General features: G+C 42.4%; 1 protein-coding gene across 5 annotated transcripts in view; it reads right to left on the bottom strand.

Annotated features, from left to right (window-relative positions):
• Positions 1-404: 404 nt before the first annotated feature.
• The window catches only part of tns1a (tensin 1a), a 223,821-nt gene continuing 196,675 nt past the window's right edge, over positions 405-27,550 (bottom strand). For 3 of the 5 annotated variants that reach the window (XM_062062313.1, XM_062062321.1, XM_062062349.1), the window contains 17 exons: positions 21,856-23,526; positions 18,057-18,220; positions 17,879-17,963; positions 13,292-13,354; positions 9,180-9,206; positions 7,778-7,847; positions 7,157-7,707; positions 6,993-7,079; positions 6,797-6,925; positions 5,481-5,576; positions 5,340-5,417; positions 5,188-5,259; positions 5,095-5,121; positions 4,841-5,009; positions 4,695-4,763; positions 3,327-3,356; positions 405-2,157 (listed from right to left, as the gene is read on the bottom strand). In XM_062062313.1, the coding sequence (XP_061918297.1) occupies positions 2,028-2,157; positions 3,327-3,356; positions 4,695-4,763; positions 4,841-5,009; positions 5,095-5,121; positions 5,188-5,259; positions 5,340-5,417; positions 5,481-5,576; positions 6,797-6,925; positions 6,993-7,079; positions 7,157-7,707; positions 7,778-7,847; positions 9,180-9,206; positions 13,292-13,354; positions 17,879-17,963; positions 18,057-18,220; positions 21,856-23,526 (3,518 nt within the window). In that variant the 3' untranslated portion in view covers positions 405-2,027. The remainder of the gene's footprint in view (positions 2,158-3,326; positions 3,357-4,694; positions 4,764-4,840; positions 5,010-5,094; positions 5,122-5,187; positions 5,260-5,339; positions 5,418-5,480; positions 5,577-6,796; positions 6,926-6,992; positions 7,080-7,156; positions 7,708-7,777; positions 7,848-9,179; positions 9,207-13,291; positions 13,355-17,878; positions 17,964-18,056; positions 18,221-21,855; positions 23,527-27,550) is intronic. The other 2 variants (XM_062062330.1, XM_062062340.1) reach the window with 2 other exon arrangements.

Here is a 27,550-nt window from a genome sequence, read left to right as displayed (position 1 = left end):
TTCCACACAATGAACAAAAAAAATGTCTTTGACAGAAAAAAAACAGAAATAAATAATAAATAAATAAATCATCGGCGTCTGGGAGGTTTGTGGATGAAGTCTTGGTAGAGCTTTTTTTTTTTTTTTTTTGCATGTGGAATTCCCGCTGCTTTTAAGTTAAGTGCTACACGTGCACAGCAGGCCTCTCTTCTCCCCCCTTTTAGACATGAATTTGAAATCAAAATACATCAATGATGTCTCAGTGCACAAATGTAACAAACTGTGCTGCATGGCTGCTGGCGGCTCACTCGTGTGGGTTATTTTGCATGAAATACGGCAACCAGACATTAAAAAAAAGCAGCTCGTGTGACTTCTTTGGCAAAAACTATAACTGTCATGGGCGCACACTGTTTGTTTTTTCATATATATATATATATATATGTATATATATATATATATTGCATTTGAACTTGGCCTCTTTTCCCTTTTTTTTTTTTTTTTTTGGAAAATCTGCAAAGATCTATCTGCTACAATTATTTCTAAAAAGATTCCGACCCGCCTACAAACGCTAGCTCACGCACTCTCCCTGTCCATGCAAGTCTCTCGCCAAGATGACAAACAAGATGGAGCCGAAACAAACGCATGTACAAAGTCATGTACACCATGTATCCAAACGCATTTTCCAAAATCCTCAGACTTTGAAATCATTAGCCAAAATAAGTATAGATTTTTTTTTTTTTTTCTTTTTTTTTTCCTGAACCCATTTCTTTATCTAGACTGTACAATATATGCATAACATGAGTACTCATGAGGGACCAAAGCAACAAAAATAAATACTTTTCGCTAAGTCACCTTTCAAAGTAGTTCATCTATGTACATTTATATCCATCCTCTTATTGTAGATGCTTGAGTGTGTGCAATTTTTGCACTTTTTTTTTTTTTTTTTTCCTGCTAAAAGTATCCGAATGCGTTTTTCTGACAACACAAACAACGAGACGGGGCTCGGTCAGACCAAAACAAAAAAAAAAAAGAAAAATCGAACATTTTACTATCGTTGGACTACTTCAAAAATGGGGTCGTCTACGTCTTGAGGACTCGGAGGGGCGTTTTTAAAAAATAAAATAAAAAAAAAAGTCTACTTCATGCAGTCTCTTGACGAGTCAAACAGCCTCAGTGTCTAAGTGGCACACAGCATAGAATGTTTTCAGTGAATGCAGCTATGAGGGAGGAACAGCATGCAGAAAGAACAGTGCATAGGTTCCAGGTTGGAGTTTCCTGGAGGTGCTTTCCAGTGTCAGTCAGTGCAAGCTTGACTGGGGTGGCGCCACCCGGTGGTCAATCCTGTCAAAGTCACCCTGCTTGCAGTGAAAGTGTAGTCTTTCGTTAGGGGACGACCTTGGCGGAGCTTTTTTTTTTCTGTTTTTTTGGGGAAGGGATCTGGTCTGAGATGTGCAGTTTAGATCAGTCACTGCAGAGCCCTTTCTGACACACGGCAGAACCAGAAGAGTCCGCTCCGAGGGGCCTTGACAAGGTTGGGTGGAAGGTAGGAGAACCAAGCTTAAAGATCAAGCTAACATGCATAACGTCTTCAGTCAAAGTTCCGTGGAAAGCATCCAGGCTATCTATTTTTTTTTTTCTTTTCCTGAAGACAAGAAACGTCGCTTCTTTGTGTGTCCATCTTTTTAAAGGAGAAAAATGATAAGAACGGCTTCGTTGCTACGCCGTTCTTGCTTGCGCTCGTAATTTTCTGGCTACCTTTGGTAAAAACGATCAAGAAAAACAACAACCCTGAAACGTCGCGCACAGCCCTCGCATGAACTTACCGCTCTCAATTTTCGCCACTCGATCCAGCCGCCGCCGCCGCCGCTGCCGCCGTCTTAACCACGTTCGCAGCCCCCTTCCGCGAGTTCTCGACTACTCCCTCCAAAAGACGTGTGGGACACGTCGATCAAACCAAATAATACAATCAAATAAAAAGGACATCGTCGTATATCCTCAGAGCGGATATACACCACAATGATTTGAAATAGCCGCCATCCAGCGGCAGTTCACCGCCGCATCATTTTGGAGATGAAGCCGACGATGGCCGAGGCGGGCTGGTCCACGTCCAGCTCTGCAAACAGGTGACTGACGTTGTCGGTTGTGCTTCCTTGTTTCCTCGCCACAAAGCCAAAAAGCCTGACGAAAGAAAAACAATGTATTTTATCCATCCATCTAATTCCACTCAGCCTAAGCGGGGAAGCCCAGACTTCCCTCTCCCCAGCCACTTCGTCCAACTCCTTCCCTGGGGCATCCCGAGGCGTTCCCAGGCCAGCCGGGAGACATAGTCTTCCCAACGTGTCCTGGGTCTTCCCCGTGGCCTCCTGCCGGTCGGACGTGCCCGAAACACCTCCCTAGGGAGGCGTTCGGGTGGCATCCTGACCAGATGCCCGAACCACCTCATCTGGCTCCTCTCCATGTACCCGTGATATTGTCCTTTCGGTCATAACCCAAAGCTCATGACCATAGGTGAGGATGGGAACGTAGATCGACCGGTAAATTTAGAGCTTTGCCTTCCGGCTCAGCTCCTTCTTCACCATAATGGATCGATGCAGCGTCCCCAGCCACTTCGTCCAGCTCCTTCCCAGGGGATCCCGAGGCGTTCCCAGGCCAGCCGGGAGACACAGTCTTCCCAACGTGTCCTGGGTCTTCCCCGTGGCCTCCTGCCGGTCGGACGTGCCCGAAACACCTCCCTAGGGAGGCGTTCAGGTGGCATCCTGACCAGATGCCCGAACCACCTCATCTGGCTCCTCTCCATGTACCTGTGATATTGTCCTTTCAGTCATAACCCAAAGCTCATGACCATAGGTGAGGATGGGAACGTAGATCGACCGGTAAATTTAGAGCTTTGCCTTCCGGCTCAGCTCCTTCTTCACCATAACGGATCGATGCAGCGTCCGCATTACTGAAGATGCCGCACCGATCATGCCCCACATGGGGCAGGGTTTCCTCTCGATGTACCCGTGATCTTGTCCTTTCGGTCATAACCCAAAACTCATGACCATAGGTGAGGATGGGAACGTAGATCGACCGGTAAATTTAGAGCTTTGCCTTCCGGCTCAGCTCCTTCTTCACCATAACGGATAGATGCAGCGTCCGCATTACTGAAGACGCCACACCGATCTTCCCTCACTCGTGAACAAGACTCCGAGGTACTTGAACTCTCCTACACATGGGGCAGGGTTTCCTCACCCAACCCGGGAGATGGCACTCCACCCTTTTCCGGGCGAGGACCACGGACTCGGACTTGGAGGTGTATTTTAGCACAGAAATATTTGACAGGAAAAAAAAAAGTAGAAAGTATTTACCTGACTGAACCACCGCCCTCTTTGCCCCACCTGCACAAAACAAGTATAATTACTAGATTGTCCATGGGAGATTTACCTTGCACTTTTTCAAAAAGCTGTTTTTTTCCCATTTTTTTAACATCCACAAATAATTACCATGAATTTATTTACGTGGACCCCGACTTAAACAAGTTGAAAAACGTATCCGGGTGTTACCATTTAGTGGTCAATTGTACGGAATATGTACTGTACTGTGCAATCTACTAATAAAAGTTTCAATCACCCATCCATCCATTTTCTACCGCTTGTCCCTTTTGGGGTTGCGGGGGGTCGCTGGAGCCTATCTCAGCTGCATTCGGGTGGTAGGCGGGGTACACCCTGAATAAGTCGCCACCTCATCACAGGGCCAACACAGATAGACAGACAACATTCACACTCACATTCACACACTAGGGACCATTTAGTGTTGCCAATCAACCCATCCCCAGGTGCATGTCTTTGGAGGTGGGAGGAAGCCGGAGTAACCGGAGGGAACCCACGCGGTCACGGGGAGAACATGCAAACTCCACACAGAAAAATCCCGAGCCCGGGATTGAACTCAGGACTACTCAGGACCTCCGTATTGTGAGGCAGATGCACTAACCCCTCAATCATCAATCAAAAATTGTTACGCTATTGAATGGAGACAAGTCAAACACTAGCGCCAGGTGGAAAACGGCCGCTCTGGCTTAGGCTTGTCCCTCTAGACCAGACCTGGGCAAAATGCGGCCCATTAAAATTTTCAATCCAGCCCGGAAGACGTTCTACATAATTATTTTTAGACCTTTACCATCAAAACTGTAGCCGCCATTATGACGTGCAGTGCTATTTTTAAATGGCCGTAAGTCATTTACTCTCTGTAAAGCACCAGTTCCATTGGCAGCAAAACAGGCCCAGAGCATAATATTACTACCACAATGCTTGACGGTAGGGATGGTGTTCCTGGGATTAAAGGCTTCACCTTTTCTCCTCCAAACATTTTGCTGGGTATTGTGGCCAAACAGCTCAATTTTAGTTTCATCTGACCACAGAACTTTCCTCCAGATGGTCTTATCTTTTTCCATGTGATGTTTTTTTTATATTTTCAACATTTTCTTTACACGTGTATGTATACTTTTGACCACAACATGATAAACCTGTATTTTCACATTATAAGTTTTTTAGACGTATTTTGGTGATAAATCAATTCAAGCAACCATTTGGGAGCCAAAATACTTTTTTTTAGGGAGCCAAGCCAAGTAGAGCTGGAATTCCCATCAGTTTTAGCAACATTTTAAAAAAAACAAAAAAACGGATAAAATGACAAAATGCAGTTTAGACTAATGAGTTGAAGTGCAGTCATATTCATACCTTCTGTCTTGGGGATCAGTGTCACTGTAGGTTATGGTGCTTAGTGGATAATGTCGCCGGAAGAAGATCCTGCACGAATCACGGTGGTTATTAAAAATGCAAAAATGTATGTCCTAATTTTATTAATAATGACTTTATGAACTCACTTCCTGTGACTGTCTGTCAGCGTGATCCCCTGCGGGGAAACTTTGCAGTGGACGACGGTGGCGGCGGGCAGAGGATTGGTCGCCAGTGTCTGACTGATGGCCTTGCCGATGGCCTGAGGGCCTGTTAGGGACTCCATGTCCACAGAGTTAATATAGAGCACGTTGCATGCTGGAAGTCAAATAAGCACATTCAGTCAGTAGATGCCGGAAAACGGCGTACTCACGGCCATATTGCAACGAGATCTGCTATTTACCGTAAGACTCCTCCGGAATCTTGGGAGCTGCAAAGTAGAGAGGCCCACTTCGTGAGCAATTCTGACCCAATTCTGCACGGGCACCTAAGTTACCTGTTCCTTGCTTCAGAAGCTCCACAACTGGGTCGGTGGGTGTAGCCAGCTCCAGCGCCTCCTCATTTGGGTCTGAGCCAAGCAAACGCAAGTCAAGCATCGCATGCTTACTCAGCAATTGTGAAAGGTGCCTTGGCTGCCCGCTGGTTTACCTTTGGTGGGGATCATCAGCTTGCAGGGCAGTGCCAGCGGCGTCATGGAGTGTTGGTACACCAACGCCGAGAGACAGCCTGAAGGGGAATAGTGAGTCGAGTCAGAATTATGAAGCCTCAGAACCAGTGCAACACACTCACCGAAGTAGGGCTCATTGGGGCATCCCTTCAGACGAACACCTTTGGGGCTCGTCTCGATCAGAAAGTGTCTCACAAGCTCGTTGGTCAGCTCTCCAACTAAATGTAACACAAGTGTAATAACAGCACTTAAGTGTAAGCTTTTTTTTTCGAACACGCGTTCATTAACCCAACTCGTAGCTCAGAACACTCAAAACAGCACCACCCAAAACACAACCCTTTTACAAAATGCCTTTTTAAAAGAAATTCGAACTTTAAGTATATACAAAACCCAAAACCAGTGAAGTTGGCGCGTTGTGTAATTCGTAAATAAAAACAGAATACAATGATTTGCAAATCCTTTTGAACTTATATTGAATTGAATAGACTGCAAAGACAAAATATTTATTGTTCGAACTGAGAAACGTAATTTTTTTTTGTGCAAATAATCATTAATTTAGAATTTAATGGCAGAAACACACTGCAAAAAAGTTGCCACACGGGCATTTTTACCACCGTGTTAGATGGCCTTTCCTTTTACCAACTCTCGGTAAACGTTTGGGAACTGAAGAGACTAATTTTTTAAGCTTTTCAGGTGGAATCCTTTCCCATTCTTGCTTGATGTACAGCTTATGTCAGAAAAATTGTATGTAAATTATCAAAAAACTTTTCGTTCTCTGAGTTCCCAGTGAACAGACAAGAGGCTGTCTTTGTTGCACCAAGCAAAGGCTTGGAAAATTCCATTGTGTACGATGGGAGGAGACGAGAGGGGTTTATCTATTGTCATCGAAGACCTGCCCAGGCTGAAGCCAGGACCAGCCCTAGCCCGAAGCATCTTTTTATTTTGTGTTAATGTGACCGAAAACAATGACTGTTTACATACTCCCCATTCCTTTGGAAGCAGATGTTGTCGTGTAAACAGGGAGTGTCCAAATAAAGGAGGAGACGCAAACCTTTTTCGTCAGAGTGTGCTAAGTCACTGTAAGAGGTTACAGGTCGACGGCGTCTCTCCTTAATTGAGTAAAATTGAATTCTGCCTCTGTTTGATTCTTTGCTTCTTGTCTTGTTTGATAGATGTCATCAGTGTTTGAACCTGACAGCTTAAGTTGTTCAACAGTCTCGCGATCTACCGATCTCAGGGCGGACAGTCTAACCACAAGGCCACTGAGCAGGCTTTATCGCTCACAATGGCACGACCCTGATGTCACTTCAACCGATGGTCAAACTGCTTGGAACGCAATCCGTGCTCGCAATTTAAAGCACAACAAAATGCTGAGAAACAGCTCATATCTCAAATTACTCGTAAGCCAAAGAACTCATAGGTTGAGGTATCATCATACCTTTTTTGCTTTGCGGCACTGTTGGTGGCGGGCAGGCCACCTTCAAGGCGAGACCGTACGCCCCACGGAAGGAGTGGCTGTCCCTGATGACGAATGCACCGGGTTCCCTGTCCTTAAGCACGTTGATGGCTAAAAAAAACAGGAAAAAAGTAGAGAGTCAATGTGGAAACTCAACACTCAGAACTGTCAGAATCACCTTGCTCCCGGGAAATCTCGGGCTTGTACCAGAACTTGGACGTGTCCTGGACAAACTTGACGTTCATCTTGATGTCTGGATAATCGTCTGTTGATGACAAGAGAAATTATTCCTCAAGGCGACGGAAAAAGAAAAAAAAAACAGCCCGTCTTTCTGCTTCTCACCATAAATGGACTTAGAGGTGTCTGTGAGCGTCTCGGTCAGGTTTGACCCACTACCGTCCAGCACCAGGTTCTTGTTTTCTGTCCTCTCTACACCCGTGATGATAGCATTCTTCTTGTCTGGCAGCTGGGGGGAGACGGGAAAGGCGGGTGTGGAAGGCGGCTGTGCCTGACGAGACGTGGCCCCCAACTCATCAGGGGTACTGTGGCCGCTCGCCATGGCCCGCCGCCCCATCAGGGGGCTGGAAGGTGGCACGCTAGCGCCTGCTGTTTTGGGGTTTCTGCCAATCAAGGGGCTGGAGGGTATGTTGTCCCGGCTGCTGCCTGCTGGAGGGGTGTGTCTGAGCGACGACGGGCTGGCTTGGCCGAGGCGTCTTTGTAGGGCAGGGCTTGGGGGCGTGTTGGTGGCTACTGTGCGGTGAAGGGTATTGGGGCTACCGGGGACGGTGTGGACACCCATGATGTTGACCTGGGAGCCGTCAGGGGAGGCGGGTCTTTGAGGGTAGAACGGTGCCGAGCTGTGAGGGCCGTGGTCCGAAGAAGCATACCTCCGTCTTTCGACAAAGATGTGAGATTATTCTTCGGAAGATGTGAGCTTTAATTGTCACTTGCAGAGCTGCTTACCCGTCGGGGCTGCTGGAGGTGAGAGGAGCGCTGAACTGCTGTGCTCTAAATTCCACGAAACCGCGATTATCTGCGTGAGGACAAAAAGTGCAAGATCAGCTTGGTTCCAAAGAGTTGCATAGATTAAAAACACACAGAGAGATACACTATATTGCCAAAAGTATTTGTCCACCCAACCAAATGATCAGAATCAGGTGTCCTAATCACTTGGCCCGGCCAAAGGTGCATAAAATCAAGCACTTAGGCATGGAGACTGTTTCTACAAACATTTGTGAAAGAATGGGCCGCTCTCAGGCGTGGAACTGTCACAGGATGCCACCTGTGCAACAAAACCCAGTCGTGTAATTTCCTCGCTCCTAAATATTCCAAAGTCAACTGTCGGCTTTATTATAAGAACATGGAAGAGTTTGCGAACAACAGCAACTCAGCCACCAAGTGGTAGGCCACGTAAACTGACAGAGAGGGGTCAGCGGATGCTGAAGCGCATAGTGCAAAGACTTTATGTTGCTACAGAGCTCCAAACTTCATGGGACCTTCCAATTAGCCCACGTACAGTACGCAGAGAGCTTCGTGGAATGGGTTTCCATGGCCGAGCAGCTGAATCTAAGCCATACGTCACCAAGTCCAATGCAAAGCGTGGGATGCAGTGGTGTAAAGCACGTCGCCACTGGACTCTAGAGCAGTGGAGACTCCTTCTCCGGAGTGATGAATCACGCTTTTCCATCTGGCAATCTGATGGACCAGTCTGGGTTTGGAGGTTGCCAGGAGAACGGCACATTTTGGACTAAATTTGATGGAGGAGGAATTATGGTGTGGGGTTGTTTTTCAGGAGTTGGGCTTGGCCCCTTAGGTCCAGTGAAAGGAACTTTGAATGCTCCAGGATACCAAAACATTTTGGACAGTTCCATGCTCCCAACCTTGTGGGAACAGTTTGGAGCGGGCCCCTTCCTCTTCCAACATCCATAAAGACATGTATGACAGAGTCTGGTGTGGATGAACTTGACTGGCCTGCACAGAGTCCTGACCTGAACCATATAGAACACCTTTGGGATGAATTAGAACGGAGACTGAGAGCCAGGCCTTCTCGACCAACATCAGTGTGTGACCTCACCAACGCGCTTATGGAAGAATGGTCAAAAAATTCCTACAAACACACTCCGCAACCTTGTGGACAGCCTTCCCAGAAGAGTTGAAGCTGTAATAGCTGCAAAATGTGGACCGACATCATATTGAACCCTATGGGTTAGGAATGGGATGGCACTTCAAGTTCATATGTGAGTCAAGGCAGGTGGCCAAATACTTTTGGCAATATAGTGTATAAGAATTTTCAAAATTAAAGCTGACGCACATAAAAAGCAACAACAGTGTGTGTGTGTGCATGTTGGCCCTTAGCTGCAGTTACCTTGCTCTCCATCACTAGAATCTGAGTCTGATGGCGGTAAAAGAACAGAAGGAAAGAGAAGAAGGAGGAGGAGGAGGAGGAGGAGGAGGAGGAGGAGGAGGAGGAGGAACCAGTGCAAAAGGGTGAGGAGACACGCACAAAACAGTGCAAAGCAAAAACAAAAAAACAAGTTTGTTAGCTGGGTAGAGGGCAGTAAGAGTTTGAGGCAGCAGAGATGCAGAACCACCAGAGTCGTGTATAAAGAGAGTAGGGCCAACTCGGTTTTAGCCCATCTCCTCAATGATTGCTCAAAAGGCAGGGCGCCATGACTACGTGTTTGCTTCCTCGTTAGTTTTTGGACGTGTAAAATGCCCTGTTGTGCAGCTTGGGTGTGCTCCACCTGCGATAATTGTGGGAAGCTTTTACAGTCGCGATCAAAAGTTGACATACACTTGTAAAGAACATATTGTCATGGCCAAACATTTCTACAACTCTTATTTTTTTGTGATAGAGTGATTGGAGCACATACTTGTTGGTCACAAAAAAAAAATTCAGGAAGTTTGGTTCTTTTATGAATTTATTATGGGTCTACTGAAAATGTGACCAAATCTGCTGGGTCAAAAGTATACATACAGCAATGTTAATATTTGCTTACATGTCCCTTGGCAAGTTTCACTGCAATAAGGCGCTTTTGGTAGCCATCCACAAGCTTCTGCTTGAATTTTTGAGCACTCCTCTTGACAAAATTGGTGCAGTTCAGCTAAATTTGTTGGTTTTCTGACATGGACTTGTTTCTTCAGCATTGTCCACACATTTAAGTCAGGACTTTGAGTAGGCCATTCTAAAACCTTAATTCTAGCCTGATTTAGCCATTACTTTACCACCTTTGACGTGTGTTTGGGGTCATTGTCCTGTTGGAACACACAACTGCGCCCAAGACCCAACCTCCGGGCTGATGATTTTAGGTTGTCCTAAAGAATTTGGAGGTAATCTTTCTTTTTCATTGTCCCATTTACTCTCTGTAAAGCACCAGTTCCATTGGCAGCAAAACAGGCCCAGAGCATAATACTACCACCACCATGCTTGACGGTAGGTATGGTGTTACTGGGATTAAAGGCCTCACCTTTTCTCCTCCAAACTTATTGCTTGGTATTGTGGCCAAACAGCTCAATTTTTGTTTCATCTGACCACAGAACTCTCCTCCAGAAGGTCTTATCTTTGTCCATGTGATGTCAAGACAGCCATGACATTATGTTCTTTACAAGTAGGGATGATGTTTGAAACCGGTTCTCCTGGTCGTTCGATAAGAAAAGAACCGATTCCATAGACTCAAATCCCTTTTTGAGAACCGGTTCCCGTTATCGAGGCCACTATAGTAAATAAAAAGAGTTGTTTTTTTATTTGAACCCCTGGGAACGAATCCCGTCCCACAGGAAATGCCCTGTGGGACGGCAATGTTATGCCCATTTGATTGTAGACTTTTACTGACACCTTGTGGCGATATGAAAATACTACGCGTGTATGTAAACTTTTGATCGGAACTGTATATCGCGTTCCCAAAAACCCGAAAAGAAGACCGGTATGGGAAATGAAGATCCGCGAACAACACTGGAGAGCGATCGATTACAGCGTCTTGTTCAAGGTAAACACATGACACAGTGGCTGTGTTTTGTTCAGGAGAGAACCCACAGAAACTGATACAAATAATAACGGAAGAAATGAACAAATTAAGGAGATGGTTCGACAAAAACAGACTATCTTTGAATCTCAGTAAAACTAAAATAATGCTATTAGGTAGCAGCAGAAGAGAAAGTCAAACACAAATACAAATAGACAAACATCGAACAAATAAAATAAACCAAAATTTGGGTGTAATAATAGATAAAAAAAATGAACTGGAAATCTCAGTAAAAAAATAGGCAAGAACTACGTCCATAATGAATAAAGCCAAATAAAGGACAAGCTGTGGAAAATAGATGAATGGATGGTCTGGATCAAAATTCACTCCATATTCTCAACTGCTCGCCAGTGTTACCATATCTGAGTTATTGTGCAGAAATAGGGGGAAATAACTACAAAAGTACACTTATTCACTTAGCATGTTACAAAAAAGAAAGATCAGTTAGAATTAGGGATGTCCGATAATGGCTTTTTTGACGATACCCGATATTCCGATATTGTCCAACTCTTAATTACCGATACCGATATCAACCGATACCGATATATACAGTCGTGGAATTAACACATTATTATGCCTAATTTGGACAACCAGGTATGGTGAAGATAAGGTCCTTTTTAAAAAAATTTATAAAATAAAATAAGATAAATACATTTTCTTGAATAAAAAAGAAAGTAAAACAATATAAAAACAGTTACATAGAAACTAGCAATTAATGAAAATGAGTAAAATTAACTGTTAAAGGTTAGTACTATTAGTGGACCAGCAGCACGCACAATCATGTGTGCTTACGGACTGTATCCCTTGCAGACTGCATTGATATATATTGATATATAATGTAGGAACCAGAATATTAATAACAGAAAGAAACAACCCTTTTGTGTGAATGAGTGTAAATGGGGGAGGGAGGTTTTTTGGGTTGGTGCACTAATTGTAAGTGTATCTTGTGTTTTTTATGTTGATTTAATTTAAAAAAAACAAAAAAAAAACAATACCGATAATAAAAAAAACCTGATACCGATAATTTCCGATATTACATTTTAAAGCATTTATCGACATCTCTAGTTAGAATAATAAACAATGAGTGAGACATACAGTGATAACACGTACATTGGAGGCAGACCCCTCAGTTGACATACTTCACACAAAAGTCACAATTCATCCGTGATTGTTGGTTCAAAGCTAATTAAAGATTTTTGGGCAAAATGCGGGTAATAAGTTATTTTTTGGTCGTTCTGTGTATAGTGTCTGCTGGTCACGAAACACTGCAGGAACGTAGCAGCAGTCAAAGACGGCTGCAAAACTATACTTTGACGAAATAAAAGCATGTTTCCTTGTAAGCTTATGAGCTAGAGTAGGTTTAGAACTATTTATAGACCTATTTTTCGATTACGCATGCACCTCCTGGTACCCTAGCACCTCCAAAACCCTCAAATCTAGACTACAAATATCCCAGAACAAGCTAGTCAGACCTCCACCCCGGATCACACCTCACTCCTACCCACTTCTCCAAAGTGGGCTGGCTCAGGGTGGAGGACAGAGTAAAACAACTTGCACTGAGCCTAGTCTATAAAATCCGCTACACCTCCCTGATACCAGAGTACATGTCAAACTACTTCCTTAAAGTAAATGACCGCCATAACCACAACACCAGGGGGAGCTCCACTAACCACGTTAAACCCAGATTCCGATCTAACAAAGGTCTTAACTCATTCTCTTTCTATGCCACATCAATGTGGAATGCACTCCCAACAGATGTAAAAGAAAGGGCATCTCTATCCTCCTACAAAACCGCACTAAAAGAACACCTCCAGGCAACTTCAACCCTAAACTAACACCCTACCCGGATTGTTAATAATCAAATGTAAATAATCAAATGTAGATACTTTTTCTTATGCTTTCTGATCTCTCCCTCTATGTCCACTACTTGCTGTACATATCCTACCAAGTCAGTACTACACTTTTTCAATGTCCATTTCTCTGATGATGCAATTGTTGATGACTGAAGTGTTGATATCAATCAACCCCCCCTGCCCTCCTCATCCCAAACCCCGGATTGTAAATAATGTAAATAATTCAATGTATATACTCTGATGATTATCTTGTGTGATGACTATATTATGATGATAGTATATATCCGTATCATTAATCAATTTAAGTGGACCCCGACTTAAACAAGTTGAAAAACGTATTCGGGTGTTACCATATAGTGGTCAATTGTACGGAATATGTACTTCACTGTGCAATCTACTAATAAAAGTCTCAATCAATCAATCAATATTATTTTGGTTTATAAAAACTAATGTCAAAACGACAGCAATTGAATTGAATCCGGGCCCACGTCCTTGGTAGCAAACATGGCGCCTGATGTTTAGTTGGCCATACTCTCTTTACACACGACTCTGAGAACGACAGCACGAATGCACTTTTCAATGTGGACGAAGGTGGAACTGACCAGATGCAACCTTTTGATGAGGACTCACACCTGATGCCGACGTCCGACCAGGTAGGGAGCGAGCTGCAGACAAACAGGGACTATGTTTACATCGCAGGCCAAAGTGTATATTAAAAAAAAGACTATTTGCACACAGGTGCTGTGTGTTATTCATTGTGAGGTCATGCGATGCTTAACTTTTACATAAGCTCAGGCACTGCCTATGCAAATGCCGTGAGGGAAAACACTGTTAAAGAGCTTGCTCAAGGACGTGTTGCTGGACTGGCGGGATGACTGCGATGGACCAAGCCTTAGTCGGCCTCCTGCTCCTGCAGGGCTTGACCACCACTGGGGGAAAGTACGTCTACGTGGACCGAAAAATGAGCTGGTACGACGCTCAGAGCTACTGCAGGGAGTTTCACACCGACCTGGCTCCGGTTATCAACGATATCGAACTCCAGGAACTTAGGGAAATCAGCGGCAACGTGTCTCACTTCTGGACCGGACTTGTGAGGAACTTCACGGACCGAGAGGAATGGATGTGGTCAGGGGGCGGCAGGGCTTCTGCCGTTCTCTGGCGAGCCGGTCAGCCGAACGGGCGGCCGAATAACGACTTCGGCATGATGATCAACTACAGGATTTCCAATGAAAACAAAGAACACCAGGTGTTCTTCTTTTGCTACGAGGCCATTGTCGTGAGGGAGCGAGTGAGCTGGGAGGAAGCTTTGGAACACTGCAGGGAGCAACACAGCAACCTGGCCAGCGTGGCGTCGCAGACAGAGACGCTGCTCGTCCAGAGGGAACTGGAGAAGGACTTCTCCACCGAATATGTCTGGATGGGTCTACGTTATTTCCCGGGGGGTTGGCGCTGGGTGGACGGGGAGCGATTGGCGTACAAGGCCTGGGTTGGTGAGGAGCCTCTATGTCCGGCACTCAGACTGAAGTGTGGCGCCCTAAAGGTGACGGGGAGGATGCCGAGTATTGATACTGACTCCAGTGGTTTTTCTGACACAATAACAGGAGAAAGTTTGGGGACAGACAATGTTTTTTTGAAAGAATCTGTGTGGGAAGCTTGTGACTGCGAGCAGAGGCTTTATTTTATTTGCTACTGAAGAAGCTTGAGAAGCTGTAGGTATTTTTCATTTATGGAGTAGTTTTCAAATCTTTGTTTATGTTTAACCTTCCCTTAAAGGCCTACTAAAAGCCACTACTACCGACCACGCAGTCTGATAGTTTATATATCAATGATGAAATCTTAACATTGCAACACATGCCAATACGATTAGTAAAGTGCAATTTTAAATTTCCCGCAAAATATTCTGCTGAAAACGTCTCGGTATGATGACGTTTGCGCGTGACGTCACGGATTGTAGCGGACATATTGGGACAGCATTGTGGCCAGCTATTAAGTCGTCTGTTTTCATCGCAAAATTCCACAGTATTCTGGACATCTGTGTTGGTGAATCTTTTGCAATTTGTTTAATGAACAATGGAGACAGCAAAGAAGAAAGCTGTGGGTGGGAAGCGGTGTATTAGCGGCCGGCTGCAGCAACACAACCAGGAGGACTTTGAGTTGGATAGCAGACGCGCTATCGTGAGTACGCAGCTTTGGCTTCCAAACATTTGATCGCTTGCCTGTACGTGCGTGCCGCTATGTGCATGTCACGTACGTAACTTTGGGGAAATATATGTGCTGTATGAACTTTACGGAGGTGAACGGTACTTTGGGCTGTGGGATTGAGTGTGTTGTGCGGGTGTTTGAGTTGTATTTGTGGGTTATATGGACGGGAGGGGGGAGGTGTTTGTTATGCGGGATTAATTTGTGGCATATTAAATATAAGCCTGGTTGTGTTGTGGCTAATAGAGTATATATATGTCTTGTGTTTATTTACTGTTGAATATCAGGTCCCACCCGCCTCTCACAGCATCTTCCCTATCTGAATCGCTTCCACTGCCCTCTAAATCTTCACTCTCACTTTCCTCATCCGCAAATCTTTCATCCTCGCTCAAATTAATGGGGTAATCATCACTTTCTCGGTCCGAATCGCTCTCGCTGCTGGTGGCCATGATTGTAAACAATATGCAGATGTGAGGCGCTCCACAACCTGTGACGTCACGCTACTTCCGCTACAGGCAAGGCTTTTTTATCAGCGACCAAAAGTTACGAACTTTATCGTCGATGTTCTCTACTAAATCCTTTCAGCAAAAATATGGCAATATCGCGAAATGATCAAGTATGACACATAGAAGGGACCTGCTATCCCCGTTTAAATAAGAAATCTTCATTTCAGTAGGCCTTTAATGGGTGGTTTTGATTGAAATACATATGTTTGTGTCTCAGTTATCCTTGTTGTAGCGTTATTTCCTGTATTTTTGTATCATTAAAAATAAATAAAAATAAATAAATTGCACAATCCAACTTAATAAAATATGTAAAAGTCAGATGCTTAAGGATTTGACGATGTTAAATCGCACCAATTCAAGCAAATTCAACCAACCCCCACAAATCGTTATTGTACATTATTATTAGACTTAGACTTAGACAAACTGTATTGATCCACAAGGGAAATTGTTCCCCACAGTAGCTCAGTTTCAAAGGATGGAAAGGGTAAGGGTGGAAAGGATAATGCAGGTATTAAGTAGACTAATAATGTACCATAGTAACAATATAAAATATAACATATATGTAATATTTACATATTATATATACAATATATATAACATAGAGATGTCCGATAATTACTTTTTTGCCGATTTCCGATATTCCGATATTGTCCAACTCTTAATTACCGATACAGATATCAACCGATACCGATATATACAGTTGTGGAATTAACACAATATTGTGCCTAATTTTGTTGTGATGCCCCGCTGGATGCATTAAACAATGTAACAAGGTTTTAGAAAATAAGAGAACAACTTCAACTCAAGTTATGGAAAAAAATGCCAACATGGCACTGCCATATTTATTATTGAAGTCACAAAGTGCATTATTTTTTTTAACATGCCTCAGAACAGCAGCTTGGAATTTGGGACATGAGGAGGTTGAGGTGGGCGGGGTTTTGGGGGGGCGGGGTAGCGGGGGGTGTATATTGTAGCGCCCCGGAAGCGTTAGTACTGCAAGGGGTTCTGGGTATTTGTTGTGTTTATGTTGTGTTACGGTGCGGATGTTCTCCCGAAATGTGTTTGTCATTCTTGTTTGGTGTGGGTTCACAGTGCGGCGCATATTTATAACAGTGTTAAAGTTGTTTATACGGTCACCCTCAGTGTGACCTGTATGGCTGTTGACCAAGTATGCATGGAATTCACTTGTGTGTGTGAAAAGCCGTAGATATTATGTGATCGGGCCGGCACGCAAAGGCAGTGCCTTTAAGGTTTATTGGCGCTCTGTACTTCTCCCTACGTCCGTGTACACAGCGGTCATAAATTGTACTTTTTGAAACCGATACCGATCATTTTAAAACCGATACCGATAATTTCCGATATTACATTTTAAAGCATTTATTGGGCGATAATATCGGCAGTCCGATATTATCGGACATCTCTACTGAAAAACATCACCATTTCTATAGAAAGCTTTGGGGAATAAGCTCCTGTGAAATCAGGCTTTTAAGCCACAACAGTTTTGAAAAAGGTCCGCTAAACCTGCGTGCATACTTGCCAACCCTCCCGTTTTTACCGGGAGACTCCCGGTATTTAGCGCCTCTCCTGAAACTCCCAGTATTCAGCCGGAGCTGGAGGCCACGCCCCCTCCAGCTCAATGCGGACCTGAGTGGGGACAGCCTGTTCTCACGTCCGCTTTCCCACAATATAAACAGCTTACCTGCCCAATGACGTCATAACATCTACGGCTTTTAGATAGTAGAGTGCACAACAACAATGCGACGAAGCAGAAGAACGAGGAAGTTACAGACATGGCGACGCCGTCGACGAGCAAGATGAAGAAATATGCTTGCAAGTTCCAAAACGAATGGAAACAAAAATTTCAGTTCATCCAGGACAGTTCGAAGGGGAGGGGTATGTAATTATGTTGCCTGTACATTTTGTAGAACAGACTTCTCCATTGAACACGGTGGCCAAAATGATATACTCATTCATGAGTGGAGAAGTTAAACAGGACAATGCTGCCATCTACTGGATAGCCTCCGGAACACTGAAATTCAAGTATTTATTTTATTTATATGTATAATAAAATAAATAAATATATATATATATATATATATATATATATATATATATATATATATATATATATATATATATATATATATATATATATATATATATATATATATATATATATAGCTAGAATTCACTGAAAGTCAAGTATTTCATACATACATATATATATATATATATATATGAAATACTTGAGTTGGTGAATTCTAGCTGTAAATATACTCTCCTCTTAACCACGCCCCACCTCCCGATATCGGAGGTCTCAAGGTTGGCAAGTATGCCTGCGTGGACCCTGACAAGTGAGAAAGCCAAACCGGAAAAGGGGACAGAGGCAAGTCGGCAATTGTTTTCAGGCTTGCGAGAGCACGTCTGCAGAATGAACACTTCAATTTGAATAGGAAGTTTAACATATGAGGGGGGAATTCTCACCACAGCCTCGCCAAGGGGGACTGTTGCTGGCAAACCTATTGGCATCATTCTCCTCAAAAACTTCCCTGTAGCTTTGCATTGGGTCCTGCCAGAAAAGAATCAAACCCACAGAATCAGCGTAAATATGCATATTAAATGTTAAAATTACTTTTAATACTGATGACAGTGATTAATATACCTCTCTCAGTCTTCCTCCAGGGTTGTGGGACAGACTGTCGCTGAAGTCTGGCGAAAGGCTTGCTGACCTGTTGTCATGGCCACTGTGGTACTGACCCTCACTGGTGGTTCGACGCCGACCTGTCTCCTGGTTGACCTCAGGGGTTATTCCCCTGGAGCGTAGCCCTGAAAATACCCCGACATTAAATAATGTGAGCAACAACTACTGAGTGGTATCTTCTACATGCTAGTCTATGCTCATCATGGGCACACATGTCAATATTCTTTCATTTTGGGTGGAATGTTTATACATGCATGTCCCAAATTACCTTTTAACACAAACAGGCTTGAATTCATGTTTGATTTGTTTAGTTTACATCTGGTCAAAACAGTTCAGGCTAAAATTATATATACATATACTGTATATATATACAGTACAGGCCAAAAGTTTGGACACACCTTCTCCTCATTCAATGCATTTTCTTTATTTTCATGACTATTTACATTGTAGATTGTCACTGAAGGCATCAAAACTATGAATAAAGGTGAAATAACTGAAAACACGTTTTATATTCTAGTTTCTAGCCACCCTTTGCACTGATTACTGCTTTTCACACTCTTGGCATTCTCTCGATGAGCTTCAAGCACACCTGTGAAGTGAAAACCATTTCAGCTCATCGAGAGAATGCCGAGCGTCTGCGAAAAAGTAATCAGAGCAAAGGGTGGCTTTTTGGTGTGCCTTCAGTGACAATCTACAATGTAAATAGTCATGAAAAGGAATGGAACGACCTCACAACTAACTTGAAAAGTCTAACAGATTACTCTTCATTCCCAATTGAAGTTAAAAAGTGGCTTTGGAGCAATCAAAGCTGCTCACACGGTCAATAAGGTGGGCACTATGTTTGACACATCAACTTAATGTGTATTATATTTATCCATGAGAGCATTTTTGTTGTAAATTGTGAGGTGTGTCTGTTAAAATCATGGTTGTTTTTACAAATGATGACAGATGTGAACAAGAGCATGTATTGTCTGTGTGATGATGTAAAGGAGGCGTGGTTGTAAAGTATATTAAGTATGTGTCAATGAAAGGGCATTTTATGACTTTTCTTAATTTGATTACATGCTATAGTATGATTTCATTGTCATAATTTTATTGCATTATTTTTGTATCCCTTTAATTTAGGTAGCCAGGGACTGCAGATGGAACTGAGCTATTTATGTAGCTATAATCTGGCACAGAACATATCTGTCTTTGATCTTAATGTTTCTGTGCATTGTCCCTTCAAATAAAAACTAAACTAAACTAAAATAAAATACAGAAAACACATTGAAATGAGAAGGTGTGTCTAAACGAGAAGGTGTGTCAACACACCTTCTCATTCAATGCGTTTTCTTTATTTTCATGACTATTGTAGATTGTCACTGAAGGCATCAAAATTATGAATGAACACGTGGAGTTACGTACTTAACAAAAAAAAAGGTGAAATAACTGAAAACATGTTTTATATTCTAGTTTCTTCAAAATAGCCACCCTTTGCTCCGATTACTGCTTTGCACACTCTTGGCATTCTCTGGATGAGCTTCAAGAGGTAGTCACCTGAAAGGGTTTTCACTTCACAGGTGTGATAGTTTTGGCGCCTTCAGTGACAATCTAAATCAGATCTGGGCAAATTAAGCTTTTCAATCTGGCCCGCCGGACATTCCCAAATATGTTTTTTAGATGTTTAAGATGGAAAGTGTAGCTGCCATTATGATGTGCAGTCATGTTTTCTAATGACCCTAAGTCTTCAACTATACTAAGTCTTTCAATGCTTGGAATCTGCATGATATACTGGTTACTATTGTCATCTAATTAGTTACTATGGTTATCTAATTAGTTACTATGGTCATCTAACACATTGAGTGTTTCCACTGTCTGAAATGTGGGTGTCAGGGACAGACGCGGAAGGAGATTTTTACAACAAAGTTCTAAAGCTTAGTGATGTATCAGATATGTCAGATTGTAGGTGGGTTTTATTTTACCCTTCGCGTTCATATTTCGCTGTGTTTGTTGCATTTTTGTTGCGTTTTGCTTGATTGTAAAATATGTGGATGGAGAGGGTGTGTGACGTTCGTACGTTGTCAATATTCAGTGTTTTATCCTTCATAGTTCATATTGTAACATTCTTTATTTTCATGTACATTCTGGGTGTCTCATTCAGTTAAAAAAAATTAAAATTCCATTCCGTTTTTTTAAGGCGGTCTGTCATAACGTTTTTAGCATTCAATCAGACATTATTGTGAGGTTTTGTATTAGTGTTCCGGCCCCCAGACACATTTTTTTCATATATATATATATATATATATATATATATATATATATATATATATATATATATATATACACACTACCGTTCAAAAGTTTGGGGTCACATTGGTGCAATATCTACATAGGTGTATAGAGGCCCATTTCCAGCAACTATCACTCCAGTGTTCTAATGGTACAATGTGTTTGCTCATTGGCTCAGAAGGCTAATTGATGATTAGAAAACCCTTGTGCAATCATGTTCACACATCTGAAAACAGTTTAGCTCGTTACAGAAGCTACAAAACTGACCTTCCTTTGAGCAGATTGAGTTTCTGGAGCATCACATTTGTGGGGTCAATTAAACGCTCAAAATGGCCAGAAAAAGAGAACTTTCATCTGAAACTCGACAGTCTATTCTTGTTCTTAGAAATTAAGGCTATTCCACAAAATTGTTTCGGTGACCCCAAACTTTTGAACGGTAGTGTATATATATATATATATATATATATATATATATATATATATATATATATATATATATATAAATAAATTAACAACTCAAACACAATTGGTTGTTCCAAAAGGACAATGACACCAAATTCAAATAGTTTAACTATATTCTAATTATTACTTATTTTAATTTTGTACTTATTATTTAACAAAATTAGTAGTATCAATATCATTATTAGTATTATTATTAACATCAACTTATTACGATTATTACATTTTTGATTAGTGTATGTACAATTCTGAGGTCATTATAAAACTTGAAACAGTGTCAGAACGTTTCTACAAATGCTGTGTAAGAAATTAAAAGTGAAGCCAACTAAAAGCAAGGGGCAGTGGACAAACCAGAGAAGGAATAGGAGCGATGGCGGTCAGATTGTTGCGGTGTCATGCTGTCACTGATGCCCAGGATACGAGCGTTGTACTCTGATGCCGGGGTGGGAGGTCAGGGTGGTGGATAGTGGACAGGAGGAGGAGGGTAATGGAGGAAGAAGGCGAGGGGGGCGTGCAGAGGATGAAGCAATAGTGGGAAGGGGTTGTCCGGTCAGCAGGAGTGATGGATTGAACAGAAAAGGAGAAGAAAAACAATAAAAGGAACTGACTTAAATGAAAAAATTATATATCTGCATGTGAAACAATATTTAACATGTGATGACGCTGAATGTTTCTAAGCAAAATAAAAAAAGGAGGTATGTGCAACATGCATCCACTGGGCGGCAGTGCTGAGTTTCCACTGATTTACCAGGAAAGCTGGGATCTCCAAACCTTCAAGGTATTACGATGCAGAGCTAATTATATGTGGACGTCTCATTCCTCTGGGGAATATGTACTGTAACAGGAACTGCTGTGAGCCGCTCAACCACGTGGACCATGAGCTCGTGTTGAAACTATACTGATTAAATTCGGACTCCAGTGAGGCAGTCAACGAAATGAACCTTGTCCGATATGTTACTTATGCAATTACGGATACAATGTGGCACATGTAGTGGAGAGTGACTTTTACCACCCCGTCATCCAGTCTTACCGGCGATGCGGTGAGCCACCAGGCCTTCCAGGTTCAGATTGTCCTCCTCTGCATCTTGGTCTCGGGCCAAAGACGAAGAGGAGGCGTCTTTAGGCTGCGGGGTGAGAGCGGGAAGTGGGGAGGAGGACTCGCTGCAGCCTGGATAGGGTGATGATCCCTGTGGGTCTGGGGAGTGCGACACGACGCCGACCGTGTAAGAGTTCACAGGCTTTAGCGGCTGTTGGACGTTCGGGGAGGGAACGGAGGGAAAGTGGTGCTGCGCTTGGCGTGTGTGCATGTAGGGTTCAGGTGTGTGTGTTGGGGTTGTGTTTTGGTGCTGGTAGGTGGGGCTGGGCCTTTGAGGAGAGTACATTGGAGACTCCAAAACAGGGCTCTGGTTGGGAAAAGTTCTCCCGGTGGAGCGTGGTGGCTGATGGAAGGTGTTGTTGAATGACCCAGAGGTGCTGTAGCCGTGGATGGCAAAGTCTGCTTGGTATGAGGGCCTTGTAAGAGTCTGGGAGAAGGGCACCTGCGATGAATGGAGGGTGTTTTCCCCAGGAGGTGCACTGTATGACTTGGACATGTGGGAGTTGATCGGATCCAGGTCGAGCATTAGCATGTTGAGGGCCTCAATGGACTGCTCGATGTCCCTTTGAGAAGCGGACGAAGGAAAATGTGGCAAGCTATGGGTGGACTGAAGTGGTGGGCCAAAAGGATCATCTGGGAGGCTATACTGATGCCATGTATTGAGACCTCTTTGAACAGCTTCCCGGCTACTGGTGCTCCTCTCTGGTGCCCTGGGCATCAGTTTAGGGTTGGCCTCAGGGCTGCCAGCTGGCGGATTACCAAAGGACTGTGAGCGATACATTCCACTTCCATTCTGGTAGTTGTTGTACCCACCTTGTGGGGACACCAAGGCGCTGCACTCCTGCATTGCAGTGGGTGTTTGTATCCCGTGCACAGGCATCTCATTCAACTTTTTTCCAAGAACCCCTCTTTCAAGGAAAGGCCCGTCGTTTTGAGCACTGATGGGGGTTTCTGACTGGTAGTAGAGGTCAGCTGCTGTGGCCTGACCTTCTAAGGATGAGAGTGTGCCCAAGCTGTCCACGCTATTACCCTCTTGGCTATTGGGCAGCTCGTCGTCAAGAATATCTGTCTCGCGCTCTTCTGTTGAAGGTACACAAGCTAGCCTGGTGTGGCCCCCGTTGACATGCACTTGTGCAGGGACGAGGTGTCGGACACCTCCTCCCGGACTGGCTGAAGTAGACAAATACGCTTGTCGTTGATGAACAGGAGCCTCAAGTCCACTCAAAAGCTGATCAAGTTCTTTCTTCTCATGAGGGCTGAGCAGTGGGTGACTTGCTACTTGGTTACCATGGCTTGAGCCGCCCTGCAGAGACTGACAATGTTCCTCAGTTCGATCAGTCTTGACGGAGGCGGTGGAGTTGCCCGAGTCGCTGCTCACAGAGAGGGTGTGGTCAACCGCAGGAAGAGAGGCATGGCCTGTTACAGGAAGGGTATGCTCTGTGGTTTGAAGTTGGTGGTTTGGGTGTCGCAAAGGGTTCTCTACAGCGGTCAGGAGGTTTTCGTGAACTGGCAGGCCGTTGATGGTGACCACTCCCTCCAGGGAGTCTTTCTTGCGGACCCGTGCATACAGGCTACCATCAAGTGGACCTTGAGTGTGAACAACATCTGAAAAACAGACATATGTTATTATTATTAAACCTGTTCCCAATTTCCATAGCAAATAATGGCAACAAATCCAGGTTAGCAAAGTACCAGATCAGCCTGCCCACAAGCACAAGGACCCCACACTCTGCAATGGTCTTTTTTTAAACCTAGGTTTCTAGCCCAGCAACCAGCAACACTAACCCCCATTCCTCTATTAATAGACAGTTTACAGGGCTAAAGCCCCGGCCCACATTGCGTCACTGAGAACTGGCTTGTCTGATGTGAACCTTTAAAATGGTGAGGGCCGGAGCCACGCCTGTGTGGAAGTAGTTAAAAGACCAATACTTTATCCAAACTGAACAACTGAGCTTTGTCTCGGCTGTGTACGTGTAGTAACGTGTGTAATTATGCTACTGTAATAGGAAAGTATACTATTCGTGGTACACAAATGGATATGGTAGTGACTATGAGATACTAATACACTGCTTACAACTCAAATAGTAGCAGCAATACCTCTGATACTCAAGAAAAAAGTAATAGTTATTAGGAGAAGCTAATATAGAGTAATACAAGACAAGCAATACCTCTGATATTCAAGAAAAAGTGATACTTATTAGGATAAGCTGATATAGAGTAATACAAGACAAGCAATACCTCTGCTACTCAAGAAAAAGTGATAGTTATTAGCAGAAGCTAATATAGAGTAATACAACACACAATAAGTCAAACGACAACATCTGAGTTGTATGTGGGGAGTGACCCCAAGGAATTGATGGTGGATCAGTCCGACCGACCGCAGTTATTTCCAACACCATGTCAACAAGAGAGCAAAACCCCATCTTAAAAAACACAGCTTGTCCCATTCTGTAAATCTCTGAAATGTGTCATTCAAACCTCTTACCTAAAGAAGTGATTTTCTTTCATCCTTTCCCACAAAAAAAAACTAAGTCACAAAACAATCCTTTACTTCAGCTTGTCTCTCTCATCATCCAAAATTTGCTTGAAGCAAGTGAGCAGCACCAAGTTTTTTTTTTCCCAGCAGCATGGGAGTGGCTACTCTTTGGCCAGAACTCCCATCTGTCAGCCCTCTGATGTCACTGGTGGGGTGGGGGGAACCCTTCATTCAAAGCCAACCTGAATGTCTAAGGTCTTTAAGAAACACTCCGTTATTATGCAGTGTGCTCTCAACATAGTCAACATAGCAATCTCAGCTGCATTCTCACACAGACTGACTCGTGGTTTGGAATTTGTTTTACACACCAGGTGTCATCCATCCCTTAAGGCCTTTCTCACCCCCCTCACCCATCATCCAAAGGGGTCAAGGAGCGGAAGTGCCAAGAAACTTGGAGACGACAAGAAGTAACCGAGGATTATGATCGGTTATGATACGGTTTTAGAAGTCTACACTTTACTTAACAATATTCTAACAATATTCTAGTTACCTAATGTGAAAGTCATTGAAACCTCTACATCACAGGTGTCAAACTCAAGGCCCGGGGGCCAGATGTGGCCCGCCGCTTCATTTTATTTGGCCCTCGAAAGCCTGGAAATAATATGTATCAATAAAGTAATGTAACTTTTCTTACTAAATGTATTATTTCTTTATATTTTGGGAGAAAAAAATTACATGTACTCCATGTAAAATATGTTATCAAACATTCAAAAACATGTTATCAAACATTCAAACCATTTTTTAAACAGAAATAAATACTACTAATAATGATTTCAAAGCAAGTTATCCATCAAATTGTGCAATGTAAAAGTAGCAATAGATTTCATGGTAAAATTGTGAAATTTACTGTGGTTTTTACAGCATTTTTCTCTGAATGAAAAAAAAACACACTACTTTTATATATACTGGTGCTGTTTTGGTATTTACAATAATACATTGAACAATCTACAGTTGTTGATTTGCGTAAAAAAACCAACAAACAAACTGGTAGATCAGGTGCCAAAATTTTACTGTAAAATGATTTTTTTTTGTAATTTACAGTAAAAAAACAAATGTACATTTTAAAGTCAAATTCTTACGGAGCCCCTAAAGCAGGGGTCCCCAAACTACGGCCCGCGGGCCGGATCCGGCCCCCCAGCATCCAAAATCGGGCCCACTGGAAGTCCCAAGTTAAAAAAAAAAATTAAAATTTAATTTTTAATTTTTTTAATGTATTTATTTTTTTAATATTTTTTTTCTAATCCATTTTCTACCGCTTGTTACTCTCGGTAAAAATAAATTTTCCCATCAATAATGTGACAATGTTAAATGTTGATGAACATCAATGTTAATTGATGTTAAATGACAAAATTTAGATTAACTCACTGGAATATATATATATATATATATATATATATATATATATATATATATATATATATATATATATATATATATATATATATATATATATATATATATATATACAGCCCGGCCCCGGGCCAAATTTTTTTAACCCAATGCGGCCACCGAGTAAAAAAGTTTGGGGACCCCTGCCCTAAAGAGACATGGGGGAAAACATTATTTTATATATTTATTTTTTATATTTTTTAGACATGTATCTCGTGAGCACGAGAAACTTTCTCTTGCGCACGAGATACATGTCTAAAAAATAAAAAATAAAAAATAAAATATATTTTTTTAAATTTCCCCCATGTCCCTTTAGGGGCTCTGTAAATTCTGGCAACTGAGCTGCCTTTTTTTTTTTTTTTTTACCATAAAAACAGCAGTACTGTTTTTCCATTCACAGTAATATACACTACATTTTGAAGTGAAATTATTGCAACTTACCATATTTTTTTACATTTTACTTTAAAAAAAATCTACTAATAAAATGCATTAAAAAAATGGTGTCATAATAGTATTCACTGTTAGAAGCGGCCCTCTGGGGCCAAACATAACTGCAATGTGACCCTCAGTGAAAACGACTTTGACACCTCTGCTCGACATCAATCATTTTTTTGTTTTTTTTATTGACCCCCGGCATATTCTGTAGAATAAATGTTTACATGGTATGCGCTAGAGCAGTGGTTCTCAACCTTTTTTCAGTGATCTACCCCCTGTGAACATTTTTTTAATTGAAGTACCCCCTAATCAGAGCAAAGCATTTTTGGTTGAAAAAAAGAGATAAATAAGTAAAATACAGCACTATGTCATCAGTTTCTGATTTATTAAATTGTATAACAGTGCAAAATATTGCTCATTTGTAGTGGTCTTTCCTGAACTATTTGGAAAAAAAGATATAAAAATAACTAAAAACTTGTTGAAAAATAAACAAGTGATTCAATTATAAATAAAGATTTCTACACATAGAAGTAATCATCAACTTAAAGTGCCCTCTTTGGGAATTGTAATAGAGATCCATCTGGATTCATAAACTTAATTCTAAACATTTCTTCACAAAAAAAGAAATCTTTAAGATCAATATTTATGGAACATGTCCACAAAAAATCCAGCTGTCAACACTGAATATTGCATTGTTGCATTGTACTGAATGGAATAGCCTACTTGATTTGATGTTCAGTTTATGAACTTACATTCATATTTTGTTGAAGTATTATTCAATAAATATATTTATAAAGGATTTTTTAATTGTTGCTATTTTTAGAATATTTTTTAAAAATCTCACGTACCCCTTGGCATACCTTCAAGTACCCCCAGGGGTACGCGCACCCCCATTTGAGAACCACTGCGCTAGAGCAGTGGTCCCTAACCACCGGGCCACGGCCGGTCGATTCACGGGCCGGTACCAGGCCGTGGACCGGTACCGGTCTGTGATTTGATTGGTACCGGGCCGCACAAAAAAAATTTTTATTTTTTATTTTTTATTTTTATTAAATCAACATAAAAAACACAAGATACACTTACAATTAGTGCACCAACCCAAAAAACCTCCCTCCCCCATTTACACAAAAGGGTTGTTTCTTTCTGTTATTAATATTCTGCTTCCTACATTATATATCAATATAGATCAATACAGTCTGCAGGGATGTAAGCACACATGATTGTATTTTTTTATGACAAAAAAAATAAAAAAATAAAAAATACCATACC

The sequence above is a fragment of the Entelurus aequoreus genome, linkage group LG01, assembly GCF_033978785.1.
Source record: "Entelurus aequoreus isolate RoL-2023_Sb linkage group LG01, RoL_Eaeq_v1.1, whole genome shotgun sequence".
In the NCBI taxonomy this organism is placed as follows: Eukaryota; Metazoa; Chordata; class Actinopteri; order Syngnathiformes; family Syngnathidae; genus Entelurus; species Entelurus aequoreus.
The sequence above is the reverse complement of the archived record's forward strand: the minus strand, read 5'-3'. Positions and strand labels throughout refer to the sequence as shown.